The sequence below is a fragment of the Patiria miniata genome, unplaced genomic scaffold (genome assembly GCF_015706575.1).
Source record: "Patiria miniata isolate m_02_andy unplaced genomic scaffold, ASM1570657v1 HiC_scaffold_5, whole genome shotgun sequence".
NCBI lineage: Eukaryota > Metazoa > Echinodermata > Asteroidea > Valvatida > Asterinidae > Patiria > Patiria miniata.
Genome location: NW_024037072.1, coordinates 39,363,605 through 39,377,959, shown reverse-complemented (window position 1 = coordinate 39,377,959; position 14,355 = coordinate 39,363,605). Strand labels below are relative to the sequence as shown.

Here is a 14,355-nt window from a genome sequence, read left to right as displayed (position 1 = left end):
CTTAAGGGATACTGGTATGTTTAGAGATCTGAGGAATGACATGCAGGTTTGCAGAGTTGAAGTCAACTACTTGTCAATCACAAGCCCATCACAAGATCTGCAAGACAGTAATGTCAAAAGGAACAGAGGATAACAATGTACATTCATAAATACCTAAGACAGTTGACCCATTCCCATTGGTCGAGAGCCCGTCATGTGGCCGGACTTAAACGAATGATAAAGACATGGCTAGTTGGTCTTAATACTTTTCCAGTGTCACATGAAATTTGGACTCCTAAAATCCAGTGCCTCTTAACGTTTTATTGGTTGAACGTTGATAATCCTCGCGTATGCATGCGCAATACTACCAGTGAGTCAGTATTTTATAGTCCTAAATTCACAACACAACGCCCCATGTGCATTCTGCATCTTTTTATTCTATATCTATGATTCCACGCGCAAATGTCCATAAAAGGAGTTGTTTACATCTTATTCGCGAGCTGGACACTCCATTATTTAGCCAGAGGGGTGTTTCAAAAAACATGAAGTGAACTTGTTGTACAAAATTGTTTTTTTTTACCAAAAAGTTTTGAATTTTTTTTACCAAAAAGGTATTTATGAATGGGAATAAATATGTGCTTGGTCAGTATTAATCACTCTGTTTAAGACCGCTTGGAGTCTGGGTGCTGATAATACCCAGACGCCAAGCGGTCTTATACAAAGTGATTAAAACCTCCAAAGCACACATTTATTCCCTTAGTAAGGAACGAATGTACCCTTGTCGTAACTCATTTGAATAGCTGGTATCTTGACTTTGGGTTAACTTGTGCTTTACTTTTGAGATGACTTTTTATAAACTTGTCTTCAACTCTTGGGGTTTTGTTAAATTTTGTTCACTTATTTAATTGATGAGCATGTTAATTTTGCTGTTAAGTAATATTTTTTCATTATAGCTCATGAATATTAGCCCCAAAATCACATTTTGCTTTAGTTAGCATGCTTTAAACACAGGGTAGAATGTTACAAAGAAATGTTAATGTAGCAGTCATCATGTTTTTATCTGCCACCAACTTGGCCTGTTGGCACTTTGTTCATGCTTAGCAATTTGCTTGAGCTGGAGCAAAACTTGATTTGCTATAAAGCATCTGAACCCTACAAAGAATAAACAAGTAAAAGTCAGTTGAATTGTCTTCTTTCTGCAGGAAGCTCATCATTCCTATTCAGACATGCTCATGCTGAAGCGGAAGGTTGAAGTGATTGTTGATTGCTTCATTGACTCCCCGGTTTCGAACCCAGGACTCCAGGCAAGTACACTCAGTTTCAAGATTGTAACTATACTCCATAGCATTGGCTATTCCCTCACACTGTACATGTAGGTATTGGCATTGTGTGAATATGTCCAATCAAATATATTTTCCCATGAACATCCAACACTTTGACAAAATTGAGAGACCACCAAGAGTTAAGTTTGTAGTGTGCTAGTTTAGTATTGCGAGGGTTGCAGGTTCAAATCCCGCTCAATTCATTTTCTTTGTTAGTTTGATTGATATAGCTTTAACATATTGTTCAAAGAGTCACTTGGAAGCAAGATGTGAACTTGAACAAGAGGTTTTGGGCAACTTAAATCAAATCACAGTCAGTCTACCTTAACCCTGGTTGACATGCTCTCTTGCATGAAATGAGCGCGCAGCTTTAGTTTGTATAACGCCTATTCCCCTGTACCGTCCCAGACTGGCCCTTGTCTGTTGCTCCCTGTACTACTCAAAACCATCCCAGCACTGTATAGTTTTGTGGATTCATCGGGGACAAATACAATGTAATACACTGTTATACAATGTAATACACTGTTACACAATGTAATACACAATGTAATACACTGTTACACAATGTAATACATGCATTCTGGAATTTGTATTCCTGTGGAGACATTTCTTTGTTCTCGTGTAGTAAAGTTTTCGAGTTTGAAATTGAAGTTTCAAAATGCTCTTATTTTAACCAGAATTAATTTCCTGGGCTGAAATTTGGACTAAATATCCCTTTTCTAAAACTCTTCCATTTGCGACAGATCAACCTACCTTGGAAATTCCTAGTTTTTGAGTAAAATCCATATATCTATTTCGTGAAATTCTTGTTGAGACGTATTCATCTATAGAAATGTTCTTCTGGAGACGTATACAATCTTTTGTTCCCTATTGTGTTCATGTCTCCGTAAGGTAGTAAATTCCAGCACACTGTTACACAATGTAATACACTGTTACACAATGTAATACACTGTTATACAATGTAATACACTGTTGTGCAATGTCATACAATGTCATACAAGGTATACAATGGATTAAAGCCTATGACATTCTCTTTACAGGTCGATGTACCACCAGAGGTTGCCAGCAAGTTGCTCAGACTGACAGACAACTACCTGAAGGACAAAGGCAAGGATCCTCACAACCCAACACTGTTTGATGACGCTCAGTACACGGTCTTCAAAGAGATGCTTCCCTATTGGTCGGCCTTCACACGACGCTTCAAGGAATACCACGACAAAAATCCTAGACTTCCTTGTGAGTATTGTGGTACTAATGTTTTGTAGAAATTACCCTTTTGACCACATCGGCCATTACCTACCAGAACTGAAAACGCCCACTAGTGGCTCCAGATTGCAAGCATTTAATACTCTCTATTGTTGACAACATAACAAAAAAATCCTTGATAGTTTTTGAATGTAATATAACAGGTATCAACTAATCTGTCAAGCTTAACTGAACATTTACTTGCTTCATTTTTGAGTCAATACTGTGATGAAAAGCCCAGGAATAAGTCTTTAGTTTGCACATACAGTCCTAAGATGCGAAGCCATCAAAATCTTAGAATAGTTTCTGAACACATTGGAAGGTCCAGTATGAATTTGTCTGAGACACTTTTGATTGAAGTAGTGAAAATGTTCCATGTAATGATTTTCCTGCAAATTTAAACTCCTTCTCAACAGCCACAAAGGTACAGAAGCTGACCAAGCAGCGACTGAAGAAGTTTATTGACATGAAGGAGCCGCGGCGAGATTTCAAGCTTCCGTCTGTCTCTACCGCACCCCAGAGCAGAACAGGAGGCACCGGCATCACCTTCTCCATCAGCGAGGGGCTGCAGTGGAAGGTATGGTTGAGGGACATCACCAAAAAAAAATGTGTTATTATTAAGTCCTTGGTAAAGAAAAAAACAAACAATTTGAGCAGATTGATTAGTGTATTGGGATCATTACCATTGAGATCAGCATTAGTTTTGCTTTTAAGCATTCACTGAACAGCTGCGACATATGCAAAAGTCATCGTCTGTATATACAATGTTTAATGATTTTACAGTTCTTTTAAAATTCACTTTGAGAGAGCTGTAGTTTCTTCCTGTGAAAATGCCTTCTGTGCTTTCTGCATTGAAACTACTTTTCACACTGTTTTCCGCATTTTCTCTGAATGATATAATTGTCTTTTCATCGCTGGATGGTGCTTGTATTTTGTTCAATTTGAGTAGGAAAAAACCAGTTCAAAACCACAGTTTCAAAGCATTTTTAGATGTTGATTTAATTGAAGCGTAGAAATTGTGAGACATCTGGGCTGGTATAGCAGAAAGTCTCCCAAGCAAACTTAACAATACTAGAAAAACAGTGGCCATAAGTCACGTTAGTGAAGTGCAAACCCCAAAATCAAATTAAAAAAATTGAAACTCCTCGAAGCAAAATCTAACACAAAGCTTCCTCTGGTAGTGACATGTCAGAATGTTGCCTGCATGCCTCCGTCAGTTCCACTGACTTGCCCCTCTGGTTGACATTGGCTTTGCTTATTAACTCCACTCTCTCCTCTGCCTTTGCTCCCTCCAATTTACCCCCTTTGCACGCCATCATCTGTAGGAGTGGAGAATTGATATACCTGCTGATGGTTGGACTTCCCCATAAAGTCAGTTTGCCTGAAATCTCTTGCCTGTTTTTTTCTACTAACCTTGGACATGCACAAGTTTGATGGGGGGGGGGGGGGGGTTGTCTGTGAAAATTGAAGGAGGGAGGGGAGAAGGTTAAATTTTACCACAGTACATTTTGTGACATTTACACTCAGAAAGGTATCGGGGAACAGTTGCTTTCTCTGCATTTTTTTTTTCATTTTGAAAGAACAAAATTGTTCCAAATCTTAACAAGGTTGCATAAAACTATTAGTTGTTGAAGTTTCAGTTCAGTGGATACTTTACATTCATGACATTTCTGAGAAATCAGAGAAAACGTATGCACAATTGTGGGGGTCTCGTAATTGGATTCTGTTGCTAACAACACACGTAGAAATCTGTGCCCACAGGCACATTTTCTAAAACCACCTTCAATTGTTGTTTACTCCCAAATGCTACCATTTCAGGCGGAATAATTTCACTGGGAATTCCATACCAGTCCTATCTTCATTTTGAGCATGGATTCTCTTGTTAAAGAAACTTCAAATTTAATTCGAGCCATTTTTAAGTGTAGGTCACAATTGTTTGAAACGGCAGAGGATCGAGTCTCATGGTGTTCCTATGAAGGAGTTTGGTTTCTACCCTTCAAAAATGTTGCAACCATGTACAAACTGAAGCCGTGTTCAAAAACGGTTTCTGAGATCTATGGCTATGTCTGTGGTCAGCTTGTTCCCACATACCATTAGCTGTGGACATGAGATTACACCACAGCCTTACAATCTAACAGGTTCAGTAAGAAATATATGAAATCTCAATTATATGTTTCCGACGACATTAATTTTCACCCTCCCATGAAAACCAAAAACAGCAACAACCCTTCTACAGATTCCACATTTATTCCTCAAACATTATTTGTTGGTGCAATTTAAGATGGCAATTTCTCCTTTTTTAAGCATGCAGCTTTGTCTAAGATAAGCTGTTTTCCTTTTTCCTTTAATTAATTCCATGAATGCCATCAAAAGTAAAAAAATGCAGTTGAATTTTTTTTCAGCTGCATGCCTGCTTGCCACCAGTTCACTTTTCATGATTTGCATGCACCAGAATTTTTTTTATTAAGCTAACTCCTTTCTTCTCATTAACTCATCATTATTTTGCGGTCAGGTTTCAGTGCAGAAAACACCACAAAAATAAATCCACTTGCCTGATCCTTGTAACAATCAGAGCACTGCACTTCCATGCATTCCTGGATATGTATTGTCATTGTTTTCGAATATCACAACTTTTTGTCCCAAAGTCATAGCCCTTTTTGTGCTCAACTTTCCAACCACAATCAAAGTTTTAGCAGTTCTGCAGCCAGCCTCTTTTTGATAACCTTAATATGTTTTGGTGTCTCAATATGTATTCAATCATTAAGCCTAACATTCTTTCTTTCCCACGGGACTTAACACTGCATTTCCATTCATCCTTACCGTTGGCTCAAACATCTCATCATTTTAAAAACATGAATGAGGTTTATTAACATGTCCAGAGATGGATGTTTACACTGCAATTTTCTTTCATAAAGGAAAAATTGGACTTTGCACCTAGTCTGATCCAAGTCACATGAAGAGATTTGATTTGATTTGAAATGGTTTATTTTATTTAACCATGGCAGCCAAAAGCTGAATTGCGGTTAAATTACATTAAAAAAACATTAAGAGAGTTACTCATACTCATAGAGCTATATTAAATTACTAGAGCGCTAACTCGATGTACAAAGTAATGCCTGATGGGCGCATCCATGTTTGTACACAAACCTATGGAAAACTCGAAATTTTGTACGACTTTTGTACGGCTATTTGCATATCTGCGTTTGTATTCCATACCGGTGTGTCATCGAAGCCGATACGCCCAAAACCGAAACGCACGATCAGCAAATGAGCGTTTCATTTTTCTCTACGCAAGCGCAAACAGCGCAATGCGTGGGCGTATTCGCTGCAGATGCCTTTTGCCGTGACGTTTTTTGAACAGTCATGACTCGTTTAAGTTGTCTGCGTATGTTCTACTTGCGCGTTGCATGTAGAGTACACTTTCAAAATTCAATCCATCTCATTTCATTGTGTTCTACAAACACGCACATGAATTCAAAATGTCTGCGCCCAGGACGGCTTCAAAGCGTCTCCGCGCGCAAGAATGAGGAGTTTGCGCTCTAGTAATTTAATATAGCTCTATGCTCATACTAAACTAAATGATGAATACAAATAGAAAGGACATAATGATATATAAGAACAAACATTGATCATCAAGTTAAACTAAATCTTTTGAAAATTAAAAAGTTTTACTGCACCAGGCAGATTTACAAGGGTCAAAATCAAAATGAATCACAGTTGTTGGTAAAATGCATACTGTAAAAAAAAAAAACACTATAAAAACCAGATTGTTTTCTATTTTTATTCACAGGGAAGTATGAACCAAAGATTTTGAAACTCGAAATGAACAACACTCATCACTGATGATCTTTTTTTCTTTGTATTTTCTTTTTTCAAACAGAGCTTTGAGTATTCTGATGTGAGTGATGGCACGGTCTCGCCTAGCCAGAGCCGCCGGCCTAGTTCCATCGATTCCAACGTGGGCCCACAGGTCCACAGGCTTAGGGTCGGGACAAACCGCAGTGGGCTGACGTCTCAGGAGTCTACTAGCACCAGGGCCTCACGTAGTACTGCATCCAGGCTGGGGGTAACTGCATGATGTCTATATAGGGGCCAATTTCTGCTTTAAAGCAGAAATGTTTTGTTAACACTCTCATTACCAGTGGTGATTTAAAGGTACATATAATTGTTTGCATTTGTCGTAATTGTATGAAATGGGCCTATTTTTAACCAAATGTAGTATATTGTAGTAGCTTGTGCATGTGCACTGAAAGAACAAAGAAACACTGCAGAAACAGAATCGGCAAAAAACAAAATCTGCTTTTCAAATGTTTTTAAGTCCAATAGATGCTGCACTTGATTATCTTCCTAACCTGGTACCTCTGTTTCCTAAATTAAAAAAAAACTTGACACACTGTCACAAGGGCAAAAATCAATCAAAAAATATGCCCAACTTTTATATATAATATACATGGGTACTGCCAATTTGTATTAAATGTATCATTATGCAAACTGTATGAACAAAGTTCAATGGGGTTTTTCAAAGGTATTTGTGGGACTAAAATATTATTGTAGTCAAATATTTTAAGTGTTTTAATACTTAATGCCCTGAAATTGTGTGCAATGTTTCTTTTTTACTTTGTACATAATATAACTATTAACTACAGTGTTCTCATAACGTTTATATTAATAGGGTACAAAGCTTTCTTACTTGTCCAGTTATTTTTTTCAACAAAATCATTTGAATGAAAGCGGAAATATGAGGACAGAATCCTGGTAAAGGAAAAACAGGACCATTTGACTTGATGGGGACACACAGGCATTGCGCCCGAGCATCCAAGTATTATGTTTCAGGGTTCCCATGGTCAAAGGAAAATCATGGAAAGTCCTGGGGAAAAAAGTTGTCCTGGAAAGTCATCGGAAAAAAAATTAAAAAGGCATGGAAAAATCATGGAAAGTCCTGGAAAAAAGTTGTCCTGGAAAGTCATCGGAAAAAAATTAAAAAGTCATGGAAAAATCATGGAAAGTCCTGGGAAAAAAGTTGTCCTGGAAAGTCATGGAAAAAATAAGTAAGTCATGGAAAAATCATGGAAATCAAGATCATGTAAGGGGTATTTTTGATGGGCCTCTTTAAGAATGGCTGTAAGGGGAGGAGGCCGTCATTAATTACAACTTATTTTCAGAAGCTAAGAGATTGTTAGCCGAACATCAGCGGTTCATCAGTATCATAATACCAAACAACTTGTTTTCCCGCAAAATGGTGTTAAATGTCATAGAAATTTTCTTGTTTTAGTCCTGGAAAGTACTGGAAAAGTGATGGAATTTGGTTTTCAGATTTCTGTGGGAACCCTGATGTTTGTATTGGGCAACTCAGTCACATGTATGGGGCAGGGCATGTCCCTAATTTATCATCGGATTCTGAATAGGCCATTATGTATTGTGTGATGTAAAAGCCGCTTGTGAATGCTGTATGTACGCTTCCAGTTTTTAAAGAAATTGTAACAAAACCAAAGTATTTATTCAGCAAATGTGTGATTTCAAGGGTAAAAAAGTAACCAAATAAAAGTAATAATGTTATTTTGAGGAATGGATGGTGTGGAGAGGATTACATTCTTGCCACATTTGTTAGATAAAAAAAATTAATATCAAATACAAGTGCCTTGCTGAGCCAATGCTAAATCTCATGACTACATATGCAGTACCATGCATGTACATGTATGTGTACAGTACAAACATAAAACACAAATCAGAAGTAATCAACCCGTGTAGTGCCATATGTTGGAAGTTGATTTGCCAAGTCATTTATGCTTGAGACTAACTTCTTACTGTTTTTGAATTTACAAAATGTATAGCCTTAACCTTTGACCTGTGAGGACCCAGACAAATGGACTTCTGAGGGAACGTAAGACCAATACACATACCAAGTTTGAAGTTGATATGCCAAGCAATTCTTGAGATATCCTGTTGAAACCGTTTTTATTGTTTGAACCGTAATGACCTTGAACTTTAACCAAAGACCAACTCTCGTGCCAAGTTTTAAGTTGATGTGTCAAGTTGTTTAGTTATCCTGATGAAACTGATTGCGTGCACAAACACCTGGACATGGAAGGACAAGGCAGAAACAGCATCCCTCTTTGGCTTTGCCAGCGGGGCATTATAATCTGATATGCTGGAATTTTGCGGCTCCAGGAGTGTAAACAAACTTTTGCTAAGAAATCTTATCCATGTATTAAAACAGCACCATGCTATGACCACATACGGTTTAAGTACAGCCAGCCAATTAACGCGGAACATGTGATGCACAGCAATTCCAAAAAACCAAACATTCCACACCAAATTATTTGTGATGATAATTTATTTAAGTGAAACCTTTAAACAACATACAAAATAGAAAATGTCTGATTGTGAACACGACAGGCTTTCGATTGATTGTTATTTCTTATTGGTCATCTAACTGGCTCATACAAGGTACCTGTGAACGATACTGATTAACACATGAGATGCTTTAGTTAAGTTTGAGGGAATGGAGGTGAGAATATACATACCCACGACAACAGCAAACAGATCTAAATACACAAGCAGTACTTTATGTAAGGAGTCTGTCTCTTAATGCACTACCTTCAAATTTAAGTGCTCCAGTCCCACCTAGTGACCATTGTGCTTTTAAGGCATATAATCTGTACTCTACTGCTCCGTCTTATGTTTTGAGACGCTTCCTAAACATGTAACATCTACACCAAATGTGATAGTGCTAGTACATTTCTACTAAGCATTAACAAAACAAAGACGAAAATGTAAACATCAGTGAGGTAGTTCCCAGACTATCAAGACCGCAGTCTAAAAACATTTTGCTGGGACCAAAAGGGTCAGCCTACCGTCCTCTTGACTGACGCTCACTGACTGACTGACTCCCCGAGTCACTGAGTATGAATAATGTCCTCAACTGAGACTTTCGAATTCAGCTCAACTAGGCAAGCCTAATTGACTGACTGAGTCACTGAGTACAAATACTGTCCTAAACTGAGACTTTCGGGTCCAGCTCGACTAGACAAGCCTCGTTTTGTTTAAAGTCTCGGTGGTTCATAGTCTCAACTTTTGAGATTTGGTCCCTGCCTCAGAGTACTAGGTCTTAAATTAGTTAAATGTGAGAGATACCATTTGCTGCTCTATGAGTCTCCAGACTGTCCTGATGACAAACTCATGGGCCATTTGCCCATCCTGAATGCTACGCTGCAGCCCAAGCTGAAGGCCCTCTAGAGGTAGGTCGGAGGTCACCGAGAAGTCATCTGGACTGCATCCAGGAGAGCCTTCACTGAGTCGTCTGCAAGCAAATGGGATCAAAAATATAAGATTTGTTGGAGTTGAACAAATGAGGTATATTTAGGCTCATGAAAAAGGTATTCACTGTATTACATGTAGTTTTACTGCAATTCCCTGTTACATGTACCTGACAAAATTTCACCATAAACATTTGCGCAATGGTTCCAGGGCAAATACTCGAGAGCGGCTTAATGCACACTGCATAAATAGAGGAGTATTGTTTAAAAAAGGGAAAGTTTCACAAAAAATAAAACAGTTAAGAAATTGGAACAAATAATGGTTTCTTGATTATGCGTTTGAAGTGACTTTCTAAAGAAGACTTTCAGAAATGACTTTTTCGGTTAAAATGGTTGAAGTCAACACGTGTGAAATGGACAGTCAGAAATACGTACATGTATGCTTCCTGAATGGAAACATGTGTTCCTTGTGATATTTTCATTTTGACTCAATGTGCACTGTATTGCATAATGTTTTGGCACTTACATTGGTGCTGCTATACATAGTCGCAGGCATATCCCACAATGCCTTGTGGAAAAGCGTAAAGTACGACTGCCAACACTGTTTGGCGACATCTCATACTTTGCCCAGTAGAATACACGGTCTTTCTCTATGCAGCTTCCTGTATGGAATCAAAAGGACTCCGTAAGCCAACTGACAAAACACTTTCGGATAAAATATCTATCCAGACTGGCAAAAAAATAAACTAATTGTAAAGTTGAACAAAGAGATTGACTGAAGCGGGTTTTGAAGCTGCAACCTCCGGATTGCTGTTCCTGTATTTTACCAACAGAGCTTTCCAGCCCTATATGTTGGTAGTTCCTTTGTTTTTGTCAATGTCTTTGTTCAAAATGTACTGATTAACATATATGATTTTCAGATATAGTGGTTTATCTACAAGTAATATATTTCAAATTAGGTTTTGCCCCTCACCAACGCTTATACACTGTATACTCAGTGTGTTACCTCCCGAGTGAAAGATTGAAAAAATTACTCGGGTGGGACTCGAACCCACAACCTGCTTTCTAGTGCAGATGTCCCTCCACTCGACCACCGAGCTAACGGGATTGAGGTGTGGATTCCTTGCACAAGTACAACCCCCCCCCCCCCCCAGCACGAATGTCACTTCAAGTTGTCTCCCCCAACTCTCCTCCCTTACTGTTGAGGGGGTACTTGTGCACAAAGCCCATACAGCATTTTGCATGCATGGTTCTTTATCTGGTTGTCATGTGTACATACCATCCTTTGATGTCATCGTCAGATTTGTGTCTGGGTCACTGCCATTTTTCACACAGGAAATTTGCTGAAACCATTCACTCAGTATACACGCATGGTCATCGTTGCTGTCTGTGCTCCTCCTTTTCCTTTCACATGAACCTTTATTAAAGAAAGTAAGCAAATTAGTTTCATTAAATTATCAAGGCACTTTGCAGAATGGTTACACACCTATGTTCCGACACACCTATTTTCCGACACACCTATGTTTTGACACACCTACAGTATGTTCCAACACACCTATGTTCCAACACACCCATGTTCCGACACACCTATGTTCCAACACACCTATGTTCTGACACACCCATGTTCCGACACACCCATGTTCCGACACACCTATGTTCCGACACACCCATGTTCCGACACACCTATGTTCCGACACACCCATGTTCCGACACACCTATGTTCCAACACACCTATGTTCCAACACACCTATGTTCTGACTAAACATGCATGTATTCCTATCCCTAACCCTAACCAGGAGGAACACAATCTTATGTGCGGGTTGTCGGAACATAGGAGTGTAACATAGGGGTGTCAGAACATAGAGCAGTCACCTTGCAGAATCACAGTTGATCACATCTCTCAGTCTATCCTAGGCCCAATTTGATCATCCCATTCAATGTTCACACCCAAAGCTTTGATACAGTAGGTGTTCGCTCGCTGTCTCCTTGGGCAAGATGACAAATAACCATTCGGAAGGTGAAATTATGGTGAGACATCAGACATTTTAAGACCATTTCCCATCTCTGTCCAAACAAAACAGATGAGCTCAGTCACACTTTGTACTGAAGAATTTAAGCAGAGTAAAAAAAAAAAAAAGTTCCTCATCCCGGCTTTTTGAAAAAGGGAGAAGGCGACCTGCTGTTTTTTTTTTTTTTCAAGATAAAATATTTTCCAAGATGGATTTTACCATTGTCTTGACTCTTTTGCTGGTATTTTTGTGCCAAAGAAGCTGTCACCCTATCTGTGACCAGATAGAGTTTTCATACATTGCTACAATTTTGCTGAAAACACATAGAAAGACAATATATATTGCAAAAATATTATTAAATAAACCAAAGAAAAAAGAAAAAAAATGAGGCGAGCAGGAAAAAAAGAATGCGGGTGGGACGAGAAACTGGGTTTTGTTTTTACTTGGCCTTAAGTTACATTTCTGTGACAACTCAAAAACGGATTGCACTCATTCACTTCTGAAAAATATTTGTAATTTCAACCTCTGAACAAAATGTGGTACATATCACAATACGATTCATGTTCACCTTTTCTGAGAGCATTTAGAATTCTTTCCTCCTCTCTGGTTGCCTTGGCAACCATCAGTCGCTGCTTCAACTCGAGCAGCAGTAGCTCTAACTGGTAGATCTCATCGACTTGGGAGTACAACTGGTTAAACCTGCAATTAAACCGGTTGAAGTCATTAACCAACTGCATGATGCTTCTTGTCAAGTGTGATACTGATTAAAAAATTCTGCTTCTAACTGAAAAATGTTGTGATTAAAAAATTGTTTGTTAAAGATTTTTGTTTTGAAACAGTGCCTTTGTAATTATGCAGTATTACAAACCTTTTTCCATGGCAACTGCATACTCTGTGCACATGATTCAGGAAGTGTTATTACAATTGATTGTGAGTCCTAAACAATGAAACACTGGCATAAGGACAAACTGAAAATAATATCAAAGCAAATTACAATTTTCTTGAGGAGGTTGGTAATGTCGCAATGACATCTTCGACTGCAGCCAATCTCGTCTGAATGGAAACTGCTTTGAGTTCTTTCTCCTTCAACAATCGTTCTTTACATCTCTGACACGACAACTCCTCCTGCTTGGCCTGTTGAAGTAAGAGCAAACAAATATCACTCAAGACAAACTTAAGTCCTTCTACCTCCATGACCTTAATTTTAAAACGATTTTTATCGTTCCAAAATGACGTTTGTATTCTCTAGCAACCTTCCCCTAGTTTTTGTACTAATTGTAGCATACATAGGAGCATGCTATACGAGGTCGTGCGCTAGAAATCCAGCGCAAAATAAAGAAAAACATAAGCTTTCGCCGACGATTGAACCAAGGCTCTCGATCGTCTCCAACTGATTTGCATAAAAATAGTGGCCGCATGAGGTCGCTGTTCCCACTAGTATTTTACATGCACTGCATAACGCGCGAGGATATGTCGCGGATTGATTACCGCGTACGGGACGAATAACGACGAGAGCATTGACCAAGACTAACTCTTCATAGACTTTGTACACAACCAAAGAAGTAACGTCTGTTTGTTTACCATGCACTTTATTTTCATCAAATAAAAATGATCTCAATGAAGGTCAGTCATTGCAAAAATGTTGAAAAGACATATCTGGGACTGAGAAAATTTTTCAATTTTGTTAGAAAATACTTTGAAAATGCAATCGACTCTTCATAGACTTTGTACACAACCAAAGATAAAGAAGTAACGTCTGTTTGTTTACCATGCACATAGTACTCGGTCATGTCGGTCATTACTCCTAGAACTATGAGGCTCCATAGTTCTAGGAGTAGTCGGTCATTAAGTTGATTAACTAGTGACTCGAGGATTCTTTCCCTAAAACGTACACCGTAAATTTCAGCTGTGACCACTACGTACTCATTACCTTTTGTAGGTCGCCGAACATGTCATCACTTTGCCTTCTTAACTTCAAAACAGCACCCTCAATTTTCTCTATTTCATCGAAATCATTTCCCATCTTCTTCAAAGTGCATCACAAAGTGATTCATTTGGGCACTTGCGCGCGACAATAAACAGCGCCCCCAATTTGCCCTACAGCGGTTCAAAACTTCCGCATAGATCTGGCATGTGGCCATTTTTCAAACCCTGGCTTGGAATCCGTATCTGGCTCCACTCCAGCTCGAATGCATGGCCAAGCTTCGCGCATAAAGCCAGATCGGAGACAAAGCCGGGGTTTGTAAAACGGACCGATGTTCGGCTTGATCCATAGCTGCTTGGCTAGCTCCACCGTCAAGCTTATTATTAGCCAGAAACTTTTGAAGTTGCTCCCGTGCTCTTCGACAAATTCGATTCTTTTTTCTTCACTTTGTATGGATTATTTTAAAGAGAAAAAATCTCTGATTTTTGGCATATAAAATCCTTTTGGGAAAACAAGCTGTCGGTTGTACTCTGCCTCTATATTCTAGAAATACAAAAATGTGCCTCAGTGATTTGATGTCGGGCCGCAACTAGTTCTAAATTCTTAGTCAGGAATCCATA

At 38.8% G+C, this 14,355-nt stretch overlaps 2 protein-coding genes across 6 annotated transcripts in view; one reads left to right on the top strand and one right to left on the bottom strand.

Annotated features, from left to right (window-relative positions):
- Positions 1-8,112, top strand: part of LOC119740369 — a 41,125-nt gene extending 33,013 nt beyond the window's left edge. For 4 of the 5 annotated variants that reach the window (XM_038215640.1, XM_038215641.1, XM_038215639.1 and 1 more), the window contains 4 exons: positions 1,182-1,283; positions 2,342-2,537; positions 2,963-3,123; positions 6,427-8,112. In XM_038215640.1, coding sequence (XP_038071568.1) covers positions 1,182-1,283; positions 2,342-2,537; positions 2,963-3,123; positions 6,427-6,624 — 657 coding nt within the window. In that variant the 3' untranslated portion in view covers positions 6,625-8,112. Of the gene's footprint in view, positions 1-1,181; positions 1,284-2,341; positions 2,538-2,962; positions 3,124-3,871; positions 3,918-6,426 lie in introns of all 5 variants that reach the window. The other variant, XM_038215643.1, reaches the window with a different exon arrangement.
- A 1,531-nt stretch (positions 8,113-9,643) lies between these two features.
- On the bottom strand, positions 9,644-13,895 carry LOC119740217. Its single transcript, XM_038215433.1, has 6 exons — positions 13,742-13,895; positions 12,806-12,945; positions 12,380-12,510; positions 11,082-11,219; positions 10,329-10,464; positions 9,644-9,846 (listed from the first exon to the last, which is right to left on the bottom strand). The coding sequence occupies exons 1-6, from the start codon at positions 13,832-13,834 to the stop codon at positions 9,660-9,662; spliced, it is 825 nt and encodes a 274-aa protein (XP_038071361.1). The 5' UTR covers positions 13,835-13,895; the 3' UTR covers positions 9,644-9,659.
- Positions 13,896-14,355: the final 460 nt, after the last annotated feature.

What these genes read in the sequence shown, in the direction of transcription:
- LOC119740217 (XM_038215433.1), bottom strand. Translation starts at nt 13,834, where the DNA reads ATGGGAAATGATTTCGATGAAATAGAGAAAATTGAGGGTGCTGTTTTG. An exon ending in TGTTCGGCGACCTACAAAAG is followed by an intron (nt 12,946 to 13,741) that starts GTAATGAGTACG and finishes TTACTTCAACAG; the next exon opens with GCCAAGCAGGAGGAGTTGTC. An exon ending in CTATGTATAGCAGCACCAAT is followed by an intron (nt 9,847 to 10,328) that starts GTAAGTGCCAAA and finishes ATTTGCTTGCAG; the next exon opens with ACGACTCAGTGAAGGCTCTC.